General features: G+C 42.9%; 2 protein-coding genes across 4 annotated transcripts in view; one reads left to right on the top strand and one right to left on the bottom strand.

The window, feature by feature from the left end:
* Positions 1-48: 48 nt before the first annotated feature.
* LOC124018347 (zinc finger protein Pegasus-like) lies at positions 49-6146 on the bottom strand. 3 transcript variants are annotated; one of them, XM_046333619.1, is made up of 4 exons: positions 5701-6146; positions 3517-3695; positions 2530-2709; positions 49-2334 (listed from the first exon to the last, which is right to left on the bottom strand). In XM_046333619.1, the coding sequence occupies exons 2-4, from the start codon at positions 3644-3646 to the stop codon at positions 1325-1327; spliced, it is 1320 nt and encodes a 439-aa protein (XP_046189575.1). In that variant the 5' UTR covers positions 3647-3695; positions 5701-6146; the 3' UTR covers positions 49-1324. The 3 variants fall into 3 exon arrangements, with proteins under 3 accessions (XP_046189575.1, XP_046189576.1, XP_046189577.1); XM_046333620.1 differs by having other exon boundaries at positions 5768-6146; XM_046333621.1 differs by lacking the exon at positions 5701-6146 and having other exon boundaries at positions 2530-2706; positions 3517-3832.
* Positions 5986-19301, top strand: part of LOC124018350 (short/branched chain specific acyl-CoA dehydrogenase, mitochondrial-like) — a 27620-nt gene continuing 14304 nt past the window's right edge. The window contains exons 1-4 of the mRNA XM_046333625.1: positions 5986-6257; positions 10288-10447; positions 12197-12297; positions 14127-14333. Coding sequence (XP_046189581.1) covers positions 6225-6257; positions 10288-10447; positions 12197-12297; positions 14127-14333 — 501 coding nt within the window. The 5' untranslated portion in view covers positions 5986-6224. The remainder of the gene's footprint in view (positions 6258-10287; positions 10448-12196; positions 12298-14126; positions 14334-19301) is intronic.

Genomic DNA, 19301 nt, shown 5'->3' with positions numbered 1-19301 from the left:
ATGTGGAACAGAGAACACATGGAATCAATTGGAATGTGGAATCAGAGAACACATGGAATCAATTGGAATGTGGAACAGAGAACACATGGAATCAACTGGAATGTGGAACAGAGAACACATGGAATCAACCGGAATGTGGAACAGAGAACACATGGAATCAATCTGAATGTGGAACAGAGAACACATGGATTCAATCTGAATGTGGAACAGAGAACACATGGAATCAACCGGAATGTGGAACAGTGCAGAGTAAATTACAGAGTGAAATAATGTCTAAGCTGAAAGCATCAATATGCACAGATGTCATTCACTTCAAGCCGTTGATATAATGTTAAGTTTTTACACTCACAACAAAGTGAGACACTACTATACACAATGTATAATAAAGCCTGTCTGTTTGTCAATGTTGATGAGCACCTATTGGGACCAATGGGCTTGTACTTGCTTCGTGCCTTACCTCCTCACACCATTTACACAACACTGTATGTAGACTTTTTCTATTGTGTTATTGACTGTACGTTTGTTTATTCCATGTGTTACTCTGTGTTGTTGTTTGTGTCGCACTGCTTTGCTTTATCTTGGCCAGTTGTAAATGAGAACTTGTTCTCGACTAGCCTACCTGGTTAAATAAAGGTGTTCTCGACTAGCCTACCTGGTTAAATAAAGGTGAAATAAAAGATAAGGCTAAAACTGTTTAAACTCTAGTCACAGCAACCAGATACCTTGCTAATCTCTATTTAAACTATGTTTAGTCACTCGCATGTAACATCACCAATATGTATGTAACTAATTCAGAGTTGGGCTCTCGTGTGGCGCAGCGGTCTAAGGCACTGCATCAAGGTGCTAAGTAGACGTCACAACAGTCCCTGGTTCAAATCCAGGCTGTATAACATCTGGCCGTGATTGGGATCCCCATAGGGCAGTACACAATTGGCCCAGCCTCGTCAAGGTTTGGCCCCGGGTGGGTAGGCCGTCATTGTCAATAAGAATTTGTTCTTAGCCCAACTTGCCTCGTTAAATAAAAGGTTACATTTTAAAAATAAGAAGTGACTTTCTTTAAATTCTCAGACGGCACCGAGGAGGACATGTGATAAATGTCTCCAACCTGCAGATTGCGTTCCCATTTATAGAAGCATCAATTCCTCATTTCAAAGTAACACTCACTCTCTAAGTTATATCATAAAAAATTAAAAAACCTATACAATAAAATCTAGATCAGAATCGCTCTGATCCCTGATTATCATAAACACGGGAATAAGTACATTCTCTCTGTGAGCCGCCAAACATCGTTCGAATTCATCTCCCGGGTTACCGTGGAAGTCAGTCACTGCGTGTGCTGCCCGCGAGCGAAGTGGCAGGCGAAGTCGTACTTGTTCCTGCACTTACAGCCGCAGACATTACACTGGAAGGGGTTCTCGTAGCCGTGGCAACCCATGTGAACGGTGTACATGATGTTGTCGGAGAAGTAGGTGTCGCAGTGCTGGCAGCTGTGCAGCATCTGTGGGTCTGGGTGCTGTGTGCTACCGAGCAGGGCAGGGGTACTGGGCTGGCTGTTACTAATGCTAGCTGAGCTGGTGCGTGTGTGTGCACTGTGCTCACTGCTGGGTTCTGGGTCCACAGGGCTGTAGTTCCTGCTCTGGCCTGCAGGGGGTTGGAGGTCCTCGGGGCTTGTTGGGGAGGAGGTCTGGTGGTGGTGGTGGTGGTAGTGGTGGTGGTGGGCACCACTTTGACTGGTGGACAAAGATACTGACACTGCAATCGGTGCACCGGAGGCCTGCTGGATGAGGAACGGCTTGACGTCGTTACAGGACAGTCTGTCAGGAGACACAGGGGTCTGGTCCACTGGGGGGAGGTTGGACAACTGGCCTGCCAGCGTAGACAGCTGGTTCAGAGGATTATTGTCCACCATCATGTCACTGTTGACATCCCTGCTGGCTCCTCCTCCTCCTCCTCCAGTCCCATGGTCCTTCACATCGCTCTCGTACCCCTCGTGGTTCAGGTAGTCTGGTTTCCCCACCACCATGGATGGAGGGCTGAAGTTGATGAGGAGGTGTCTGCTATAGCCTCCCAGGCCCAGGGAGCTGCCACTCTTCTTCTGTAGGACGTTCAGCATCTTCTTGTTGGACAGGAAGGCGGGCAGCCCCGCCCCCTTCATGGGTAAAAGCTTGTGGCGACGCCGGCGGTGGTGGGACAGGTTGCTGCGGTCGCTGCAACGGAAGGAGCAGAGGTCACACTTGTAGGGCTTCTCTCCCGTGTGGGAGCGCATGTGGGCCTCAAGGTGGCGCTCGTAGGCAGAGGCAAAGGGGCACAGCTGGCAGCGGTGAGGCTTCTCTCCTGTCAAATCAACAAAGAGGGAATGTTTAGATTTATTTGAACATCTTGGCACAACTCCAACATCCATTAAAATGTAACGTACAAGTTTAAAAAAACATTTTTTTTTAAAGATCCTAACTATATGGGCGGTGCAAAGGGGGCGGACTGACCATCTGGCATGTTGGGCAAATGCCAGATGGGCCGGTCCATTTTTACCTGTGTGAATTCTGATGTGCTCTATCAGGCGAGCGGTGCCTTTACTGGCGTAGCTGCAGTAGCTACACTTGAGCTTGCCGTCGAAGGTCCTCTGGAAGCCGTCCACCAGCAGCCCAGAGCCGTCGTCCAGAGAGACTTCCACCGACCCATTGTGATGATCACTGTCTGGGAGAGCTGCTACTACCGGGAGAGGAGACGACAACACACAGACTTGAATAGATACTTTACAGTCAAATTCTTTCACCCGGAAATTGATACCTCTAAACAATACCCAACCTCACTGACACACAAAAAAAGCCTAGGTCTGTAGCTCAAATCACATCTAGAATTTATCCGGAAGCAGGATTTGTGAAATCACATTTTTACATTGATCTATTTTCCGGTGACAAAATATATATTCTGGCAAGACAATCTAGTCAGAAACCATTTGTGGCACAGTCCTGTTTATGTCTGGTGAAAGATATGAGAGGATCACTTGAGATGCATTAGTGTCATCTATGTTACGTTAATATCTCCACAATATGGTATCTAAATGTAACAGTATAACTTTAGACCGTCCCCTCGCCCCATACCCGGGCGCGAACCAGGGACCATCTGCACACATCAACAACTGATACCCACGAAGCATCGGGGGAAAGAGCAAAGGGGGAACCACTACTTCAAGGTCTCAGAGCAAGTGACGTCGCCGATCGAAGCACTAGTTAGCGCACACCACCGCTAACTAAGCCGTTTCATATCCGTTACATAAACATAAAAACCACTCATTGCTCCTCCAGAGGACCCCTTTCAGATGACGGCCCATCGCCACTAAATAAACACGTTCAAACCCCTGTTAGGTTTTTCCCCGTAGCGCTGGGCCCTGTTCCACTGGTTTCACTTCCCAAAGAAAAATTAGGGATATGGCTTATTTTGTGGGGCGATTTAAAAAATATAAATACATCATAAGTTAAAAGTAAATGACTCTGATAGTGTTCATAACAGTCTCACCAGCTTGGAGGTGGTCGGGCTCTATCTCCCCACCGACAGAGCCCGAGATCATGTTGACATGGTGCGTTTGCTGTGTCAGGTACTCTTGAAAGTCCTTTATGAAATCCAGAGGTTTTAGATCATCATCCATTTGGCAAGATGGGGTGTTTTATGATGACTTCTGATCACTCCCCCGAAACCTGTAAAATAAGGCAATAATATATTTTTTTAAACATTTATTTAATTAGGCAAGCCAGTTAAAGAACACATTCTTATTTACAATGATGGCCTACCGGGGAACAGTGGGGTTAACTGCCTTGTTCAGGGGCAAAACGACAGATTTGTACCTTGTCAGCTCGGGGGATTTGATCTTGCAACCTTTCGGTTACTAATCCAATGCTCCAACCACTAGGCTACCTGCTTTTTTTATTTATTTTTTATTTCACCTTTATTTAACCAGGTAGGCTAGTTGAGAACATCTTTATTTAACCAGGTAGGCTAGTTGAGAACACCTTTATTTAACCAGGTAGGCTAGTTGAGAACACCTTTATTTAACCAGGTAGGCTGGTTGAGAACACCTTTATTTAACCAGGTAGGCTGGTTGAGAACACCTTTATTTAACCAGGTAGGCAAGTTGAGAACACCTTTATTTAACCAGGTAGGCTAGTTGAGAACACCTTTATTTAACCAGGTAGGCCAGTTGAGAACACCTTTATTTAACCAGGTAGGCAAGTTGAGAACACCTTTATTTAACCAGGTAGGCTAGTTGAGAACACCTTTATTTAACCAGGTAGGCTAGTTGAGAACACCTTTATTTAACCAGGTAGGCCAGTTGAGAACACCTTTATTTAACCAGGTAGGCAAGTTGAGAACAAGTTCTCATTTACAATTGCGACCTGGCCAAGATAAAGCAAAGCAGTTCGACAGATACAACGACACAGAGTTACACAGAGGAGTAAAACAAACATACAGTCAATAATACAGTATAAACAAGTCTATATACGATGTGAGCAAATGAGGTGAGAAGGGAGGTAAAGGCAAAAAAGGCCATGGTGGAAAAGTGAATACAATATAGCAAGTAAAACACTGGAATGGTAGTTTTGCAGTGGAAGAATGTGCAAAGTAGAAATAAAAATAATGGGGTGCAAAGGAGCAAAATAAATAAAATAAATACAGTAGGGAAAGAGGTAGTTGTTTGGGCTAAATTATAGGTGGGCTATGTACAGGTGCAGTAATCTGTGAGGATTTGAAGATTTAACATAATGAACCACATGATCATCACATTGTTACAATACCACTGCATGTATGCCATAATCTTTAGCCCGATATTGGACTAAATGATCCTAACTCCATAGTCCAAAGAATTGAGTTGTTCTGTTTAAGGGGCGGCAGGGTAACCTAGTGGTTAGAATGTTGGGCTAATAACTGGAAGGTTGCGAGTTCAAATCCCCAAGCTGACTGTCGTTCCGCCCCTGAACAGACAGTTAACCGACTGTTCCTAGGCTGTCATTGAAAATAAGAATTTGTTCTCAAAGGTTAAAATAAGGGCGAAATGGCTCTGGATGCCAAAACAGCCAAAGACTCCCATCTAAACGTGAATCGATTGCGGTACGGTTCTTGAAATATAAATCGCTCGACTTTTGATAGCACAACAAAATAATTTCACAAATGCAAAATAAACATTGTACAGTGTTTTTTAACCGCTGCAGCCGACAGTATTTTTCAGTGAAAACAGTTTGTGGCATCGGTCTTCCGTTTAGACACAGGTTAGATGCAGTAACGTGTAAATATGGCCGTGTGGGAATCTAACCCAATAAAGGCGTGTCAGTTTAACAACTTATTTATTTTTTCGCCCGATATGAAAGATACGGTTATTATGATTCCAAACACCGTACAGCTATGCGGTTAATGTTCAGACCGGCTGTCGCGGCTCTTATTAATAAAACTCCCCCCTTACAGAAAACGCCTTCATCCAATGACTCTTTTCAATATAATGGAACTGAGAGCCATGATCAAAGACGAGCCATAACCATAAACCATTATGTGGGCAGTCAGTCACGATGATAAGTATTTTGTCACCCCAAAACATCTCATAACATCTCACGCAGCATGTTGATACACCGCCCATAACTCCACTACTACCGGCGTTGCTCGTTAACGTTACTTAATGTCACGTTAGTAATGTGAGCGAGACATTTTACTTACCAGCTGGTCGTCAATCACAGCACCGTAAAAAATATATATATATATATATATATACACGACAACTTACGCTTTCCCATCCGTTCTTATGTTAATTCTAAGACCGATGTCACGATGGACATTTCAAACACTATCTAGACAATCACAATATATGTGATGACAAGTTAATGTTATCTGGTTGTGCTAAAACAAAGAGAGAGAGAGAGAGAGAGAAAGAGAGAGAGAGCAGGGAGCTCTATGTGTTATAGTAGCCATGCAACAGTAAAATGACTCCCATTTCAGAAGCACAGAGTTGACTGTCAGTGAAAAGCTCCTAGTTGGAAATACGACAGCAGAAAGAGAAAGGGTTTTGCCGAGAGAAATATGTTTATTTGATTAAAGATACCCTGCGTATATAAAATTTAAGACACGAGTAAAAGCTGATCACGTTCTGCCAGAGTGAAAGATGCGAAAAATCCGTTCCACGGTCGCTGTTTCACCCGGTCAATAGGAGAGTGAACACACTCAGATGTCAACAAGAGAAAAACATGGCTTCGCCCTTGATCCGGTGCTTCTCAAAGGTGAGACGAATAAGTCATGCAAAAGCGGTTTCTTCGTTCACATTGTTGTTTTTAGGATATGTTGTATTTGTGTAGTCATACTTCATTAGAAATACGAACTTCGATAGTGAGTGGGGTTTCTTTTTTTGTAACTTTAAATTACCCCATTTCGTAACCTGCGATCACACAACGCGTTGTCTGCATGATAATAAACATGACATAACGTTAGCTAGTTAGTTACCGCCTGCGTCAGTTACACCACAAGTTACTGATGAAGAAATGTCTATCCCATCTGGTCTATCCCAAATGTCTATCCCATCTGGTCTATCCCAAATGTCTATCCCATCTGGTCTATCCCAAATGTCTATCCCATCTGGTCTATCCCAAATGTCTATCCCATCTGGTCTATCCCAAATGTCTATCCCATCTGGTCTATCCCAAATGTCTATCCCATCTGGTCTATCCCAAATGTCTATCCCATCTGGTCTATCCCAAATGTCTATCCCATCTGGTCTATCCCAAATGTCTATCCCATCTGGTCTATCCCAAATGTCTATCCCATCTGGTCTATCCCAAATGTCTATCCCATCTGGTCTATCCCAAATGTCTATCCCATCTGGTCTATCCCATCTGGTCTATCCCAAATGTCTATCCCATCTGGTCTATCCCAAATGTCTATCCCATCTGGTCTATCCCAAATGTCTATCCCATCTGGTCTATCCCAAATGTCTATCCCATCTGGTCTATCCCATCTGGTCTATCCCAAATGTCTATCCCATCTGGTCTATCCCAAATGTCTATCCCATCTGGTCTATCCCAAATGTCTATCCCATCTGGTCTATCCCAAATGTCTATCCCATCTGGTCTATCCCAAATGTCTATCCCATCTGGTCTAAATGTCTATCCCATCTGGTCTATCCCAAATGTCTATCCCATCTGGTCTATCCCAAATGTCTATCCCATCTGGTCTATCCCAAATGTCTATCCCATCTGGTCTATCCCAAATGTCTATCCCATCTGGTCTATCCCAAATGTCTATCCCATCTGGTCTATCCCAAATGTCTATCCCATCTGTCTATCCCATCCCATCTGGTCTATCCCATCTGGTCTATCCCATCTGGTCTATCCCAAATGTCTATCCCATCTGGTCTATCCCAAATGTCTATCCCATCTGGTCTATCCCATCTGGTCTATCCCAAATGTCTATCCCAAATGTCTATCCCATCTGGTCTATCCCAAATGTCTATCCCATCTGGTCTATCCCAAATGTCTATCCCAAATGTCTATCCCAAATGTCTATCCCATCTGGTCTATCCCAAATGTCTATCCCATCTGGTCTATCCCAAATGTCTATCCCATCTGGTCTATCCCAAATGTCTATCCCATCTGGTCTATCCCAAATGTCTATCCCAAATGTCTATCCCATCTGGTCTATCCCAAATGTCTATCCCATCTGGTCTATCCCAAATGTCTATCCCATCTGGTCTATCCCAAATGTCTATCCCATCTGGTCTATCCCAAATGTCTATCCCATCTGGTCTATCCCAAATGTCTATCTGGTCTATCCCAAATCTATCCCATCTGGTCTATCCCAAATGTCTATCCCATCTGGTCTATCCCAAATGTCTATCCCATCTGGTCTATCCCAAATGTCTATCCCATCTGGTCTATCCCAAATGTCTATCCCATCTGGTCTATCCCAAATGTCTATCCCATCTGGTCTATCCCAAATGTCTATCCCATCTGGTCTATCCCATCTGGTCTATCCCAAATGTCTATCCCATCTGGTCTATCCCAAATGTCTATCCCATCTGGTCTATCCCATCTGGTCTATCCCATCTGGTCTATCCCAAATGTCTATCCCATCTGGTCTATCCCATCTGGTCTATCCCAAATGTCTATCCCAAATGTCTATCCCATCTGGTCTATCCCAAATGTCTATCCCAAATGTCTATCCCCTCTGGTCTATCCCAAATGTCTATCCCAAATGTCTATCCCATCTGGTCTATCCCAAATGTCTATCCCATCCCATCCTGCCTGTGTCACTGCTTTTTATCTTGTCCTATATAACCACCAGTCTCATATCCACTCATGCTGGAGTATATGGATATATGTTTGTTGCCTGACGACTCAAACTGAATTGTTCCAGTTCTCTATTGTCGCTAGCTTGTCCATTTTAGAAATGCTCAGAAAGTGACTTTTATGTTTTTAACTGAGTGCCAAAACATTCAAGAGCTAAAGGTGCTCAAAGTTGACCTATTCTGCATACCCCACTTTACCATGAGACATGCGTGTCTTCACTACTGGAAAAACAAATAAACGGTTGAGTTTGATATCATAAAAGCTCACACAAACTGGGTTGTCAAACTATTCTATAATTTAAAAAAATATATATTTACTTTTTTTAACGTCAATGATCTAAAACCACAAACTACGATTTTTTTTCTCTCTCTCTCTCCAAATTCGCATATATGGTAGCCCTACTTGTGCCCGCCATCGGTTGAGACACAACATGCTCTTGACTACAGGGTGGGTCATTTCAATCATAGAAATGATAGAATATACCTATCCCGTCAGACCACTGTAATTTAGCTGGTACACCATTGAAATTTAAAATGTAATCAAAATATGTTTACATTTACATTTAAGTCATTTAGCAGACGCTCTTATCCAGAGCGACTTACAAATTGGTGCATTCACCTTATGGCATCCAGTGGAACAGTCACTTTACAATAGTGCATCTAAATCTTAAAGGGGGGTGAGAAGGATTACTTATCCTATCCTAGGTATTCCTTAAAGAGGTGGGGTTTCAGGTGTCTCCGGAAGGTGGTGATTGACTCCGCTGTCCTGGCGTCGTGAGGGAGTTTGTTCCACCATTGGGGGGCCAGAGCAGCGAACAGTTTTGACTGGGCTGAGCGGGAGCTGTACTTCCTCAGTGGTAGGGAGGCGAGCAGGCCAGAGGTGGATGAACGCAGTGCCCTTGTTTGGGTGTAGGGCCTGATCAGAGCCTGGAGGTACTGAGATGCCGTTCCCCTCACAGCTCCGTAGGCAAGCACCATGGTCTTGTAGCGGATGCGAGCTTCAACTGGAAGCCAGTGGAGAGAACGGAGGAGCGGGGTGACGTGAGAGAACTTGGGAAGGTTGAACACCAGACGGGCTGCGGCGTTCTGGATGAGTTGAAGGGGTTTAATGGCACAGGCAGGGAGCCCAGCCAACAGCGAGTTGCAGTAATCCAGACGGGAGATGACAAGTGCCTGGATTAGGACCTGTTCTTCTAATTACTACCACAAATATGGCTGCCGGTCCACCCACTGTTGAATAGCAACGTAAATGGTGATGTCTATTCTAGTATTTCTATGATGTTAATAGGTTTCCTGTGGAGGATTGACAGTATAATTTAAAACTACATATATTCCCATTGAAGTCAACGTTCTCTGATGTCTGGACCTCCAACCATATTGCCATATGTTGTAGCCCTACTTGTGGCCACCATTGGTTGAGGCAATTTTTGTTTATTTTTTTCTGGTGATGAAGACATGGATGTCTCATGGTATGATGGGGTATGCAGAATAGGTCACCTTTGGCTCTTGAATGTTTTGGCATTCATGTCCAAAAACTCACTTTCTGAGCACTTCTACGACGGGCAAATATGTGAGAAAGGTTTGGTACAAATCACAAGGGGTGCTGTCAAAAAGGGATTGAATCAAATGGATTGAATCAAATGGAATGGATTGAATCAAATGGATTGAATCAAAGGGATTGAATCAAAGGGATTGAATCAAAGGGATTGAATCAAAGGGATTGAATCAAAGGGATTGAATCAAATGGATTGAATCAAATGGATTGAATCAAATGGATTGAATCAAATGGATTGAATCAAAGGGATTGAATCAAAGGGATTGAATCAAAGGGATGGCTGCCCGAACAAGGAGTTTGGGTAGACGGGCAAATCTTTTTTGGGGGGGGGATTGAGTAGAGTGGCACCTTTTCGCCTAGACACTCAAGTTGTACCGTGTCATCCATCAGCGAAAATGTACCTGTGTTATTTCAGGTTGGTAGGCAGGGGTCCCGACCATGGAGTGTGTGCCAACAGGGGCTGCGAAACAGATCCACCCGACCAGACATGTCTGCAGAGCAGGCTGCTGCTCCGGGGGTCTCCTACCCTCCACTACAGACATATTCTGAGGAGGAGGGGATGATGAGGGATGCTGGTGAGTTGGAGCATGCCGGATATACAGGAGGCAACAAAGTGTATATATATATATATATATCACATACAATACCAGTCAAATGTTGACACCTACTCATTCAAGTTTTTTTTTAAACATTTTTACTATTTTCTACATTGCAGAATAATAGTGAAGAAATCACAACTATGAAATAACACATATGGAATCATGTAGTAAGCAAAAAAAGTGTTAAACAAATCAAATAATGTTATATTTTACATTCTTAAGTATCCACCCTTTGCCTGGCACCTTTACACACTCATGGTGTTCTCTCAACCAGCTTCACGAGGAATGCTTTTCCAACAGTCTTGAAGGAGTTCCCACCAATGCTGACTTCTTGTTGGCTACTTTTCCTTCACTCTGTGGTCCAACTCATCCCAAACCATCTCAATTGAGTTGAGTTGAGGTTGGGTGATTGTGGAGGCCAGGTCATCTGATGGACAATTAGCTCTTACGCCGCCTAGAGGTGTGTTTGGGTCATTGTCCTGTTGAAAAACAAATGATAGTCCCACTAAGCCCAGACCAGATGGGATAGCATATAAATGCAGAATGCTGTGGTAGCCATGCTGGCTAAGACTGCCAAGAATTCTAAATAAATCACAGACCGTGTCACCAGCAAAGCACCCCACACCACCTCCTCCTCCATGCTTCACGGTGGGAACCACACGTGCTGAGATAATCCGTTCACCTACTCTGCGTTTCAAAAAGACAGCGGTTGGAACCAAAAATGTAAAGTTTGCACTCACCAGACAAAAAGGACAGATTTCCACCAGTCTAATGTCCACTGCTCGTGTTTCTTGGCCCAAGCAAGTCTCTTCTTACTGGTGTCCTTTCGTGGATATTTTGCAGCAATTCGACCATGAAGGCCTGATTCACGCAGTCTCCTCTGAACAGTTGTTGTTGAGATGTGTCTGTTACTTGAATTCTGAAGCATTTATTTGGAGTGCAATCTGAGGCTGGTAACTCTAATGAACTTATCCTCTACAGCAGAGGTAACTCTGGGTCTTCCTTTCCTTTGGCGGTCTTCATGAGAGCCAGTTTCATCATAGCACTTGATGGTTTTTTGCGACTGCACTTGAAGAAACTTTAAAAGTTCTTGAAATTTTCCAGATTGACTGGCCTTCATGTCTTAAAGTAATGATGGACTGTCATTTATCTTTGCTTATTTGAGTTGTTCTTGCCATAATATGGACTTGGTCTTTTACCAAATAGGGCTATCTTCTGTATATCACCCCTACCTTGTCACAATACAACTGATTGGCCCAAACTTATTAAGAAGGAAAGAAATTCCACAAATGAACTTTTAACAAGGCACACCTGTTAATTGAAATGCATTCCAGGTGACTACCTCATCAAGCTGGTTGAGAGAATGCCAAGAGTGTGCAAAGCTGTCATCAATAATATATAATAATATATGCCATTTAGCAGACAAGGTAAAGGGTGGCTACTATATTACATATATTTAGTTATTTCATAGTTGTGATGTCTTCACTATTATTCTACAATGTAGAAAGTAGTTAAAATAAAGAAAAACCCTGGAATGAGTAGGTGTGTCCAAACCTTTGACTTTGTGTGATTATATATAGCTAGCACTAAAACCAACCAATAAGATTTAAGAAACAGACTGGATCATGCTATGGATTGGTCTAATTTGTCATGAATTTGGTTTTATGTAAGTTCAATTCATTAAAGTCACATTGCATTTCATTTTAATGTCCCACATTTGAACAGTGAACAAGTTTGCACAGGAGCGTCTTGCCCCGTTTGTGTCGAAGATGGACGAAAACTCTCTCATGGACCCGGAAGTGATAAAGTCACTCTTTGAACAGGGGGTATGTGTTTCTCTTCTTTACCTCCTATGGTCATTAGGCTCAGGGCATTTCCATGTGAAAGGACCCATTTAGAACCAACGTGAAGCTCATAGGGGCATTTCCATGTAAAAGGACCCATTTAGAACCAACGTGAAGCTCATAGGGGCATTTCCATGTAAAAGGACCCATTTAGAACCAACGTGAAGCTCATAGGGGCATTTCCATGTAAAAGGACCCATTTAGAACCAACGTGAAGCTCATAGGGGCATTTCCATGTAAAAGGACCCATTTAGAACCAACGTGAAGCTCATAGGGGCATTTCCATGTAAAAGGACCCATTTAGAACCAACTTGAAGTGGGGGTCAAATTTAAAGCTAAATGGACACTGCCCTGTTGTCAAAAAGGACACTACCCTGTTGTCCAAAAGGACACTACCCTGTTGTCCAAAAGGACACTACCCTGTTGTCCAAAAGGACAAAATCAAATCAAATCAAATTTATTTATATAGCCCTTCGTACATCAGCTGATATCTCAAAGTGCTGTACAGAAACCCAGCCTAAAACCCCAAACAGCAAACAATGCAGGTGTAAAAGCACGGTGGCTAGGAAAAACTCCCTAGAAAGGCCAAAACCTAGGAAGAAACCTAGAGAGGAACCGGGCTATGTGGGGTGGCCAGTCCTCTTCTGGCTGTGCCGGGTAGAGATTATAACAGAACATGACCAAGATGTTCAAATGTTCATAAATGACCAGCATGGTCAAATAATAATAAGGCAGAACAGTTGAAACTGGAGCAGCAGCACAGTCAGGTGGACTGGGGACAGCAAGGAGCCATCATGTCAGGTAGTCCTGGGGCACGGTCCTAGGGCTCAGGTCCTCCGAGAGAGAGAAAGAAAGAGAGAATTAGAGAGAGCATATGTGGGGTGGCCAGTCCTCTTCTGGCTGTGCCGGGTGGAGATTATAACAGAACGTGGCCGAGATGTTCAAATGTTCATAAATGACCAGCAGGGTCAAATAATAATAATCACAGGCAGAACAGTTGAAACTGGAGCAGGAGCATGGCCAGGTGGACTGGGGACAGCAAGGAGTCCTCATGTCAGGTAGTCCTGGGACATGGTCCTAGGGCCCAGGCCAGTTGAAACTGGAGCAGCAGCATGGCCAGGTGGTCCTAGGGCTCCGGTCCTCCGAGAGAGAGAAAGAAAGAGAGAAGGAGAGAATTAGAGAACGCACACTTAGATTCACACAGGACACCTGAATAGGACAGGAGAAGTACTCCAGATAAACAAACTGACCCTAGCCCCCCGACACATAAACTACTGCAGCATAAATACTGGAGGCTGAGACAGGAGGGGTCAGGAGACACTGTGGTCCCATCCGAGGACACCCCCGGACATGGCCAAACAGGAAGGATATAACCCCACCCACTTTGCCAAAGCACAGCCCCCACACCACTACACTACCCTGTTGTCACTAAAAGGACACTACCCTGTTGTCCAAAGGACACTATCCTGTTGTCCAAAAGGACACTACCCTGTTGTCCAAAAGGACACTACCCTGTTGTCCAAAATGACACTGCCCTGTTGTCCCTGTTGTCCAAAAGGACACTGCCCTGTTGTCCAAAAGGACACTGCCCTGTTGTCCAAAAGGACACTGCCCTGTTGTCCAAAAGGACACTGCCCTGTTGTCCAAAATGAACACTACCCTGTTGTCCAAAAGGACACTGCCCTGTTGTCCAAAAGGACACTGCCCTGTTGACAACAAGGACACGTTAAAGTCTGTCCTGAACACCACCCTGCTGTATGTACCTGAGTATTCCCCATTAATTTGTCAGATGATTCATTGTCACTTCCCAGCTGATGGGCATAGAGATCGACCCGGAGTACGGAGGCACCGGTTCCACGTTCTTCTCCTCCATCCTGGTCATTGAGGAGCTGGCCAAAGTGGACGCCTCTGTGGCCGTGCTGTGTGACATCCAGAACACCCTCATCAACACGCTGTTCACCAAGCTGGGGACCGCAGCCCAGAAAGAGCGTTATCTCAGCCGGCTGTCAACAGACATGGTGAGTGATTTAAAAAATATATATATATATATTTTACAGGGACAGTGCACATTAATCAACGTTTCAGTAAAAGTGCCGGTTTTAGCCAGCCGGCTAATTTTCAACCGCAGTCCCTGGGCAGGTTATTAAAAACAATTACAATATAGACAATAGCAACATAGAACAAGCAAGACATAGCATACAGACAGAGCAACATAGAACAAAAAGCAGCAAGACAAAATTCATAAAAGCAACAAAGTGTTTCCACACCTCACAAGCTACAGACAACAGACAACATGGAAAGCGGCAACACACAGCTAGGGATTATGATCACAAATCTGATTGACCTTTAGCCAGGTCTTCAAGCATTTTGTGAAAGTGTGATATGTGGTGCAGTTATGTGTGTCTGATGGCAGTGTATTCCAGACATGGGAAGCTCTCACAGAGAATGCAGATTTACTAAAGGTGCTTTTCCTTAGGGGAACTATACAGTCACCTCTCATGGCAGACCTTGTGGATCTGCTGCCATATGTCTGGGTTTTCTGTTTAACAAAAATATTGAGTGGAGGGGGAGCCAGGCCATTAAGGATCTTGAATACAAGACATGCGTCGGTGTATTGCACAAGATTTTCCCAACTCAGGAGCTCATGCTTTCTGAGGATGTAACAGTGATGATGGCTATTGGGCTTCCTATCAAGCACTTTGAGAGCCTGTTTGTAGACAGACTGAATAGGTTTTAATGTTGTACAGGAAGCTTGGGCCCAACTAGTCAAGCAGTATGTTAAGTGGGGGAGTATCATAGAGTTGAAGTACAGTTTTGCTACCTCTGTAGTCAAACAATTTCGTATAAATCGGAAATTAGCTAGGTTGAATTTAGTTATTTGAATTACCTTTTTCACATGCTTTTTAAAAGAGAGGTTGGAATCAAGTATGATGCCAAGGTACTTAAAATCAGATACCAGCTGTAGCTTCTCCCCTGACACACAGACATCTGGCTCAGCATCAGCATCAGATCTGGCCACCAGATGGAGCTTCTCCCCTGAAACATAGACATCTGGCTCAGTAGCATCAGATACCACCTGGAGCTTCTCCCCTGAAACATAGACATCTGGCTCAGTAGCATCAGATACCACCTGGAGCTTCTCCCCTGAAACATAGACATCTGGCTCAGTAGCATCTGTTGCCCTCTTTGTGAAGAACATGCAAACAGTTTTTTTCACATTGAGATGCAAACACGAGACACTGAGCCACTTTGTAACCTGGACCATTACAGTAGTGAGTTCTTGTGCAGCTTGTTGTTTGCTCTTTCCATGCACATATATCACTGTATCATCTGCATACATTTGAACTTCAGACCCAGTACAGACAGAAGGCAGATCATTAATGTACAGGGTTAGGGTTACAGGTTGCGTGTCAAATTGATTTTATTCAACGGGTTTCTAGCCGAGAGGAAGAATGTGGCCTATGTGTTTTGATTTAAGGGTAGTGAGAGGTAGTGTGTATCTATGTGTTTTGATTTAAGGGTCGTGAGAAGTAGTGTGTTTTGATTTAAGGGTAGTGAGAGGTAGTGTGTTTTGATTTAAGGGTAGTGAGAAGTAGTGTGTTTTGATTTAAGGGTAGTGAGAGGTAGTGTGTTTTGATTTAAGGGTAGTGAGAGGTAGTGTGTTTTGATTTAAGGGTAGTGAGAGGTAGTGTGTATCTATGTGTTTTGATTTAAGGGTAGTGAGAGGTAGTGTGTTTTGATTTAAGGGTAGTGAGAGGTAGTGTGTATCTATGTGTGTTTTGATTTAAGGGTAGTGAGAGGTAGTGTGTTTTGATTTAAGGGTAGTGAGAGGTAGTGTGTATCTATGTGTGTTTTGATTTAAGGGTAGTGAGAGGTAGTGTGTATCTATGTGTGTTTTGATTTAAGGGTAGTGAGAGGTAGTGTGTATCTATGTGTTTTGATTTAAGGGTAGTGAGAGGTAGTGTGTATCTATGTGTTTTGATTTAAGGGTAGTGAGAGGTAGTGTGTTTTGATTTAAGGGTAGTGAGAGGTAGTGTGTTTTGATTTAAGGGTAGTGAGAGGTAGTGTGTTTTGATTTAAGGGTAGTGAGAGGTAGTGTGTTTTGATTTAAGGGTAGTGAGAGGTAGTGTGTTTTGATTTAAGGGTAGTGAGAGGTAGTGTTTATCTATGTGTTTTGATTTAAGGGTAGTGAGAGGTAGTGTGTATCTATGTGTTTTGATTTAAGGGTAGTGAGAGGTAGTGTGTTTTGATTTAAGGGTAGTGAGAGGTAGTGTGTTTTGATTTAAGGGTAGTGAGAGGTAGTGTGTTTTGATTTAAGGGTAGTGAGAGGTAGTGTGTTTTGATTTAAGGGTAGTGAGAGGTAGTGTTTATCTATGTGTTTTGATTTAAGGGTAGTGAGAGGTAGTGTGTATCTATGTGTTTTGATTTAAGGGTAGTGAGAGGTAGTGTGTATCTATGTGTTTTGATTTAAGGGTAGTGAGAGGTAGTGTGTTTTGATTTAAGGGTAGTGAGAGGTAGTGTGTTTTGATTTAAGGGTAGTGAGAGGTAGTGTGTTTTGATTTAAGGGTAGTGAGAGGTAGTGTGTTTTGATTTAAGGGTAGTGAGAGGTAGTGTGTTTTGATTTAAGGGTAGTGAGAGGTAGTGTTTATCTATGTGTTTTGATTTAAGGGTAGTGAGAGGTAGTGTGTATCTATGTGTTTTGATTTAAGGGTAGTGAGAGGTAGTGTGTATCTATGTGTTTTGATTTAAGGGTAGTGAGAGGTAGTGTGTTTTGATTTAAGGGTAGTGAGAGTGTGTTTTGATTTAAGGGTAGTGAGAGGTATTGTGTTTTGATTTAAGGGTAGTGAGAGGTAGTGTGTTTTGATTTAAGGGTAGTGAGAGGTAGTGTGTTTTGATTTAAGGGTAGTGAGAGGTATTGTGTTTTGATTTAAGGGTAGTGAGAGGTAGTGTGTTTTGATTTAAGGGTAGTGAGAGGTAGTGTGTTTTGATTTAAGGGTAGTGAGAAGTAGTGTGTTTTGATTTAAGGGTAGTGAGAGGTAGTGTGTTTTGATTTAAGGGTAGTGAGAGGTAGTGTGTATCTATGTGTTTTGATTTAAGGGTAGTGAGAGGTAGTGTGTTTTGATTTAAGGGTAGTGAGAGGTAGTGTGTTTTGATTTAAGGGTAGTGAGAGGTAGTGTGTTTTGATTTAAGGGTAGTGAGAGGTAGTGTGTTTTGATTTAAGGGTAGTGAGAGGTAGTGTGTTTTGATTTAAGGGTAGTGAGAGGTAGTGTGTTTTGATTTAAGGGTAGTGTGAGAGGTAGTGTGTTTTGATTTAAGGGTAGTGAGAGGTAGTGTGTTTTGATTTAAGGGTAGTGAGAGGTAGTGTGTTTTGATTTAAGGGTAGTGAGAGGTAGTGTGTTTTGATTTAAGGGTAGTGAGAGGTAGTGTGTTTTGATTTAAGGGTAGTGAGAGGTAGTGTTTATCTATGTGTTTTGATTTAAGGGTAGTGAGAGGTAGTGTGTATCTATGTGTTTTGATTTAAGGGTAGTGAGAGGTAGTGTGTATCTATGTGTTTTGATTTAAGGGTAGTGAGAGGTAGTGTGTTTTGATTTAAGGGTAGTGAGAGGTAGTGTGTTTTGATTTAAGGGTAGTGAGAGGTATTGTGTTTTGATTTAAGGGTAGTGAGAGGTAGTGTGTTTTGATTTAAGGGTAGTGAGAGGTAGTGTGTTTTGATTTAAGGGTAGTGAGAGGTATTGTGTTTTGATTTAAGGGTAGTGAGAGGTAGTGTGTTTTGATTTAAGGGTAGTGAGAGGTAGTGTGTTTTGATTTAAGGGTAGTGAGAAGTAGTGTGTTTTGATTTAAGGGTAGTGAGAGGTAGTGTGTTTTGATTTAAGGGTAGTGAGAGGTAGTGTGTATCTATGTGTTTTGATTTAAGGGTAGTGAGAGGTAGTGTGTTTTGATTTAAGGGTAGTGAGAGGTAGTGTGTTTTGATTTAAGGGTAGTGAGAGGTAGTGTGTTTTGATTTAAGGGTAGTGAGAGGTAGTGTGTTTTGATTTAAGGGTAGTGAGAGGTAGTGTGTTTTGATTTAAGGGTAGTGAGAGGTAGTGTGTTTTGATTTAAGGGTAGTGAGAGGTAGTGTGTTTTGATTTAAGGGTAGTGAGAGGTAGTGTGTTTTGATTTAAGGGTAGTGAGAGGTAGTGTGTTTTGATTTAAGGGTAGTGAGAGGTAGTGTGTTTTGATTTAAGGGTAGTGAGAGGTAGTGTGTTTTGATTTAAGGGTAGTGAGAGGTAGTGTTTATCTATGTTTTTGATTTAAGGGTAGTGAGAGGTAGTGTGTATCTATGTGTTTTGATTTAAGGGTAGTGAGAGGTAGTGTGTATCTATGTGTTTTGATTTAAGGGTAGTGAGAGGTAGTGTGTTTTGATTTAAGGGTAGTGAGAGGTAGTGTGTTTTGATTTAAGGGTAGTGAGAGGTATTGTGTTTTGATTTAAGGGTAGTGAGAGGTAGTGTGTTTTGATTTAAGGGTAGTGAGAGGTAGTGTGTTTTGATTTAAGGGTAGTGAGAGGTAGTGTGTATCTATGCGTTTTGATTTAAGGGTAGTGAGAGGTAGTGTGTTTTGATTTAAGGGTAGTGAGAGGTAGTGTGTTTTGATTTAAGGGTAGTGAGAGGTAGTGTGTTTTGATTTAAGGGTAGTGAGAGGTAGTGTGTTTTGATTTAAGGGTAGTGAGAGGTAGTGTGTTTTGATTTAAGGGTAGTGAGAGGTAGTGTGTTTTGATTTAAGGGTAGTGAGAGGTAGTGTGTTTTGATTTAAGGGTAGTGAGAGGTAGTGTGTATCTATGCGTTTTGATTTAAGGGTAGTGAGAGGTAGTGTGTTTTGATTTAAGGGTAGTGAGAGGTAGTGTGTTTTGATTTAAGGGTAGTGAGAGGTAGTGTGTTTTGATTTAAGGGTAGTGAGAGGTAGTGTGTTTTGATTTAAGGGTAGTGAGAGGTAGTGTGTTTTGATTTAAG

Source organism: Oncorhynchus gorbuscha, unplaced genomic scaffold (genome assembly GCF_021184085.1).
Source record: "Oncorhynchus gorbuscha isolate QuinsamMale2020 ecotype Even-year unplaced genomic scaffold, OgorEven_v1.0 Un_scaffold_487, whole genome shotgun sequence".
Lineage (NCBI taxonomy): Eukaryota > Metazoa > Chordata > Actinopteri > Salmoniformes > Salmonidae > Oncorhynchus > Oncorhynchus gorbuscha.
This window is presented reverse-complemented; position numbering and strand designations above follow the sequence as displayed.

Bases quoted from the DNA above. Each gene is read 5' to 3' on its own strand.
- LOC124018347 (XM_046333619.1), bottom strand. From the start codon at position 3,646: ATGGATGATGATCTAAAACCTCTGGATTTCATAAAGGACTTTCAAGAG. The intron at 2,710-3,516 runs GTGAGACTGTTA...CTCTCCCGGTAG, and splicing joins GCCCGACCACCTCCAAGCTG to TAGCAGCTCTCCCAGACAGT. The intron at 2,335-2,529 runs GTAAAAATGGAC...TTGATTTGACAG, and splicing joins GCACATCAGAATTCACACAG to GAGAGAAGCCTCACCGCTGC.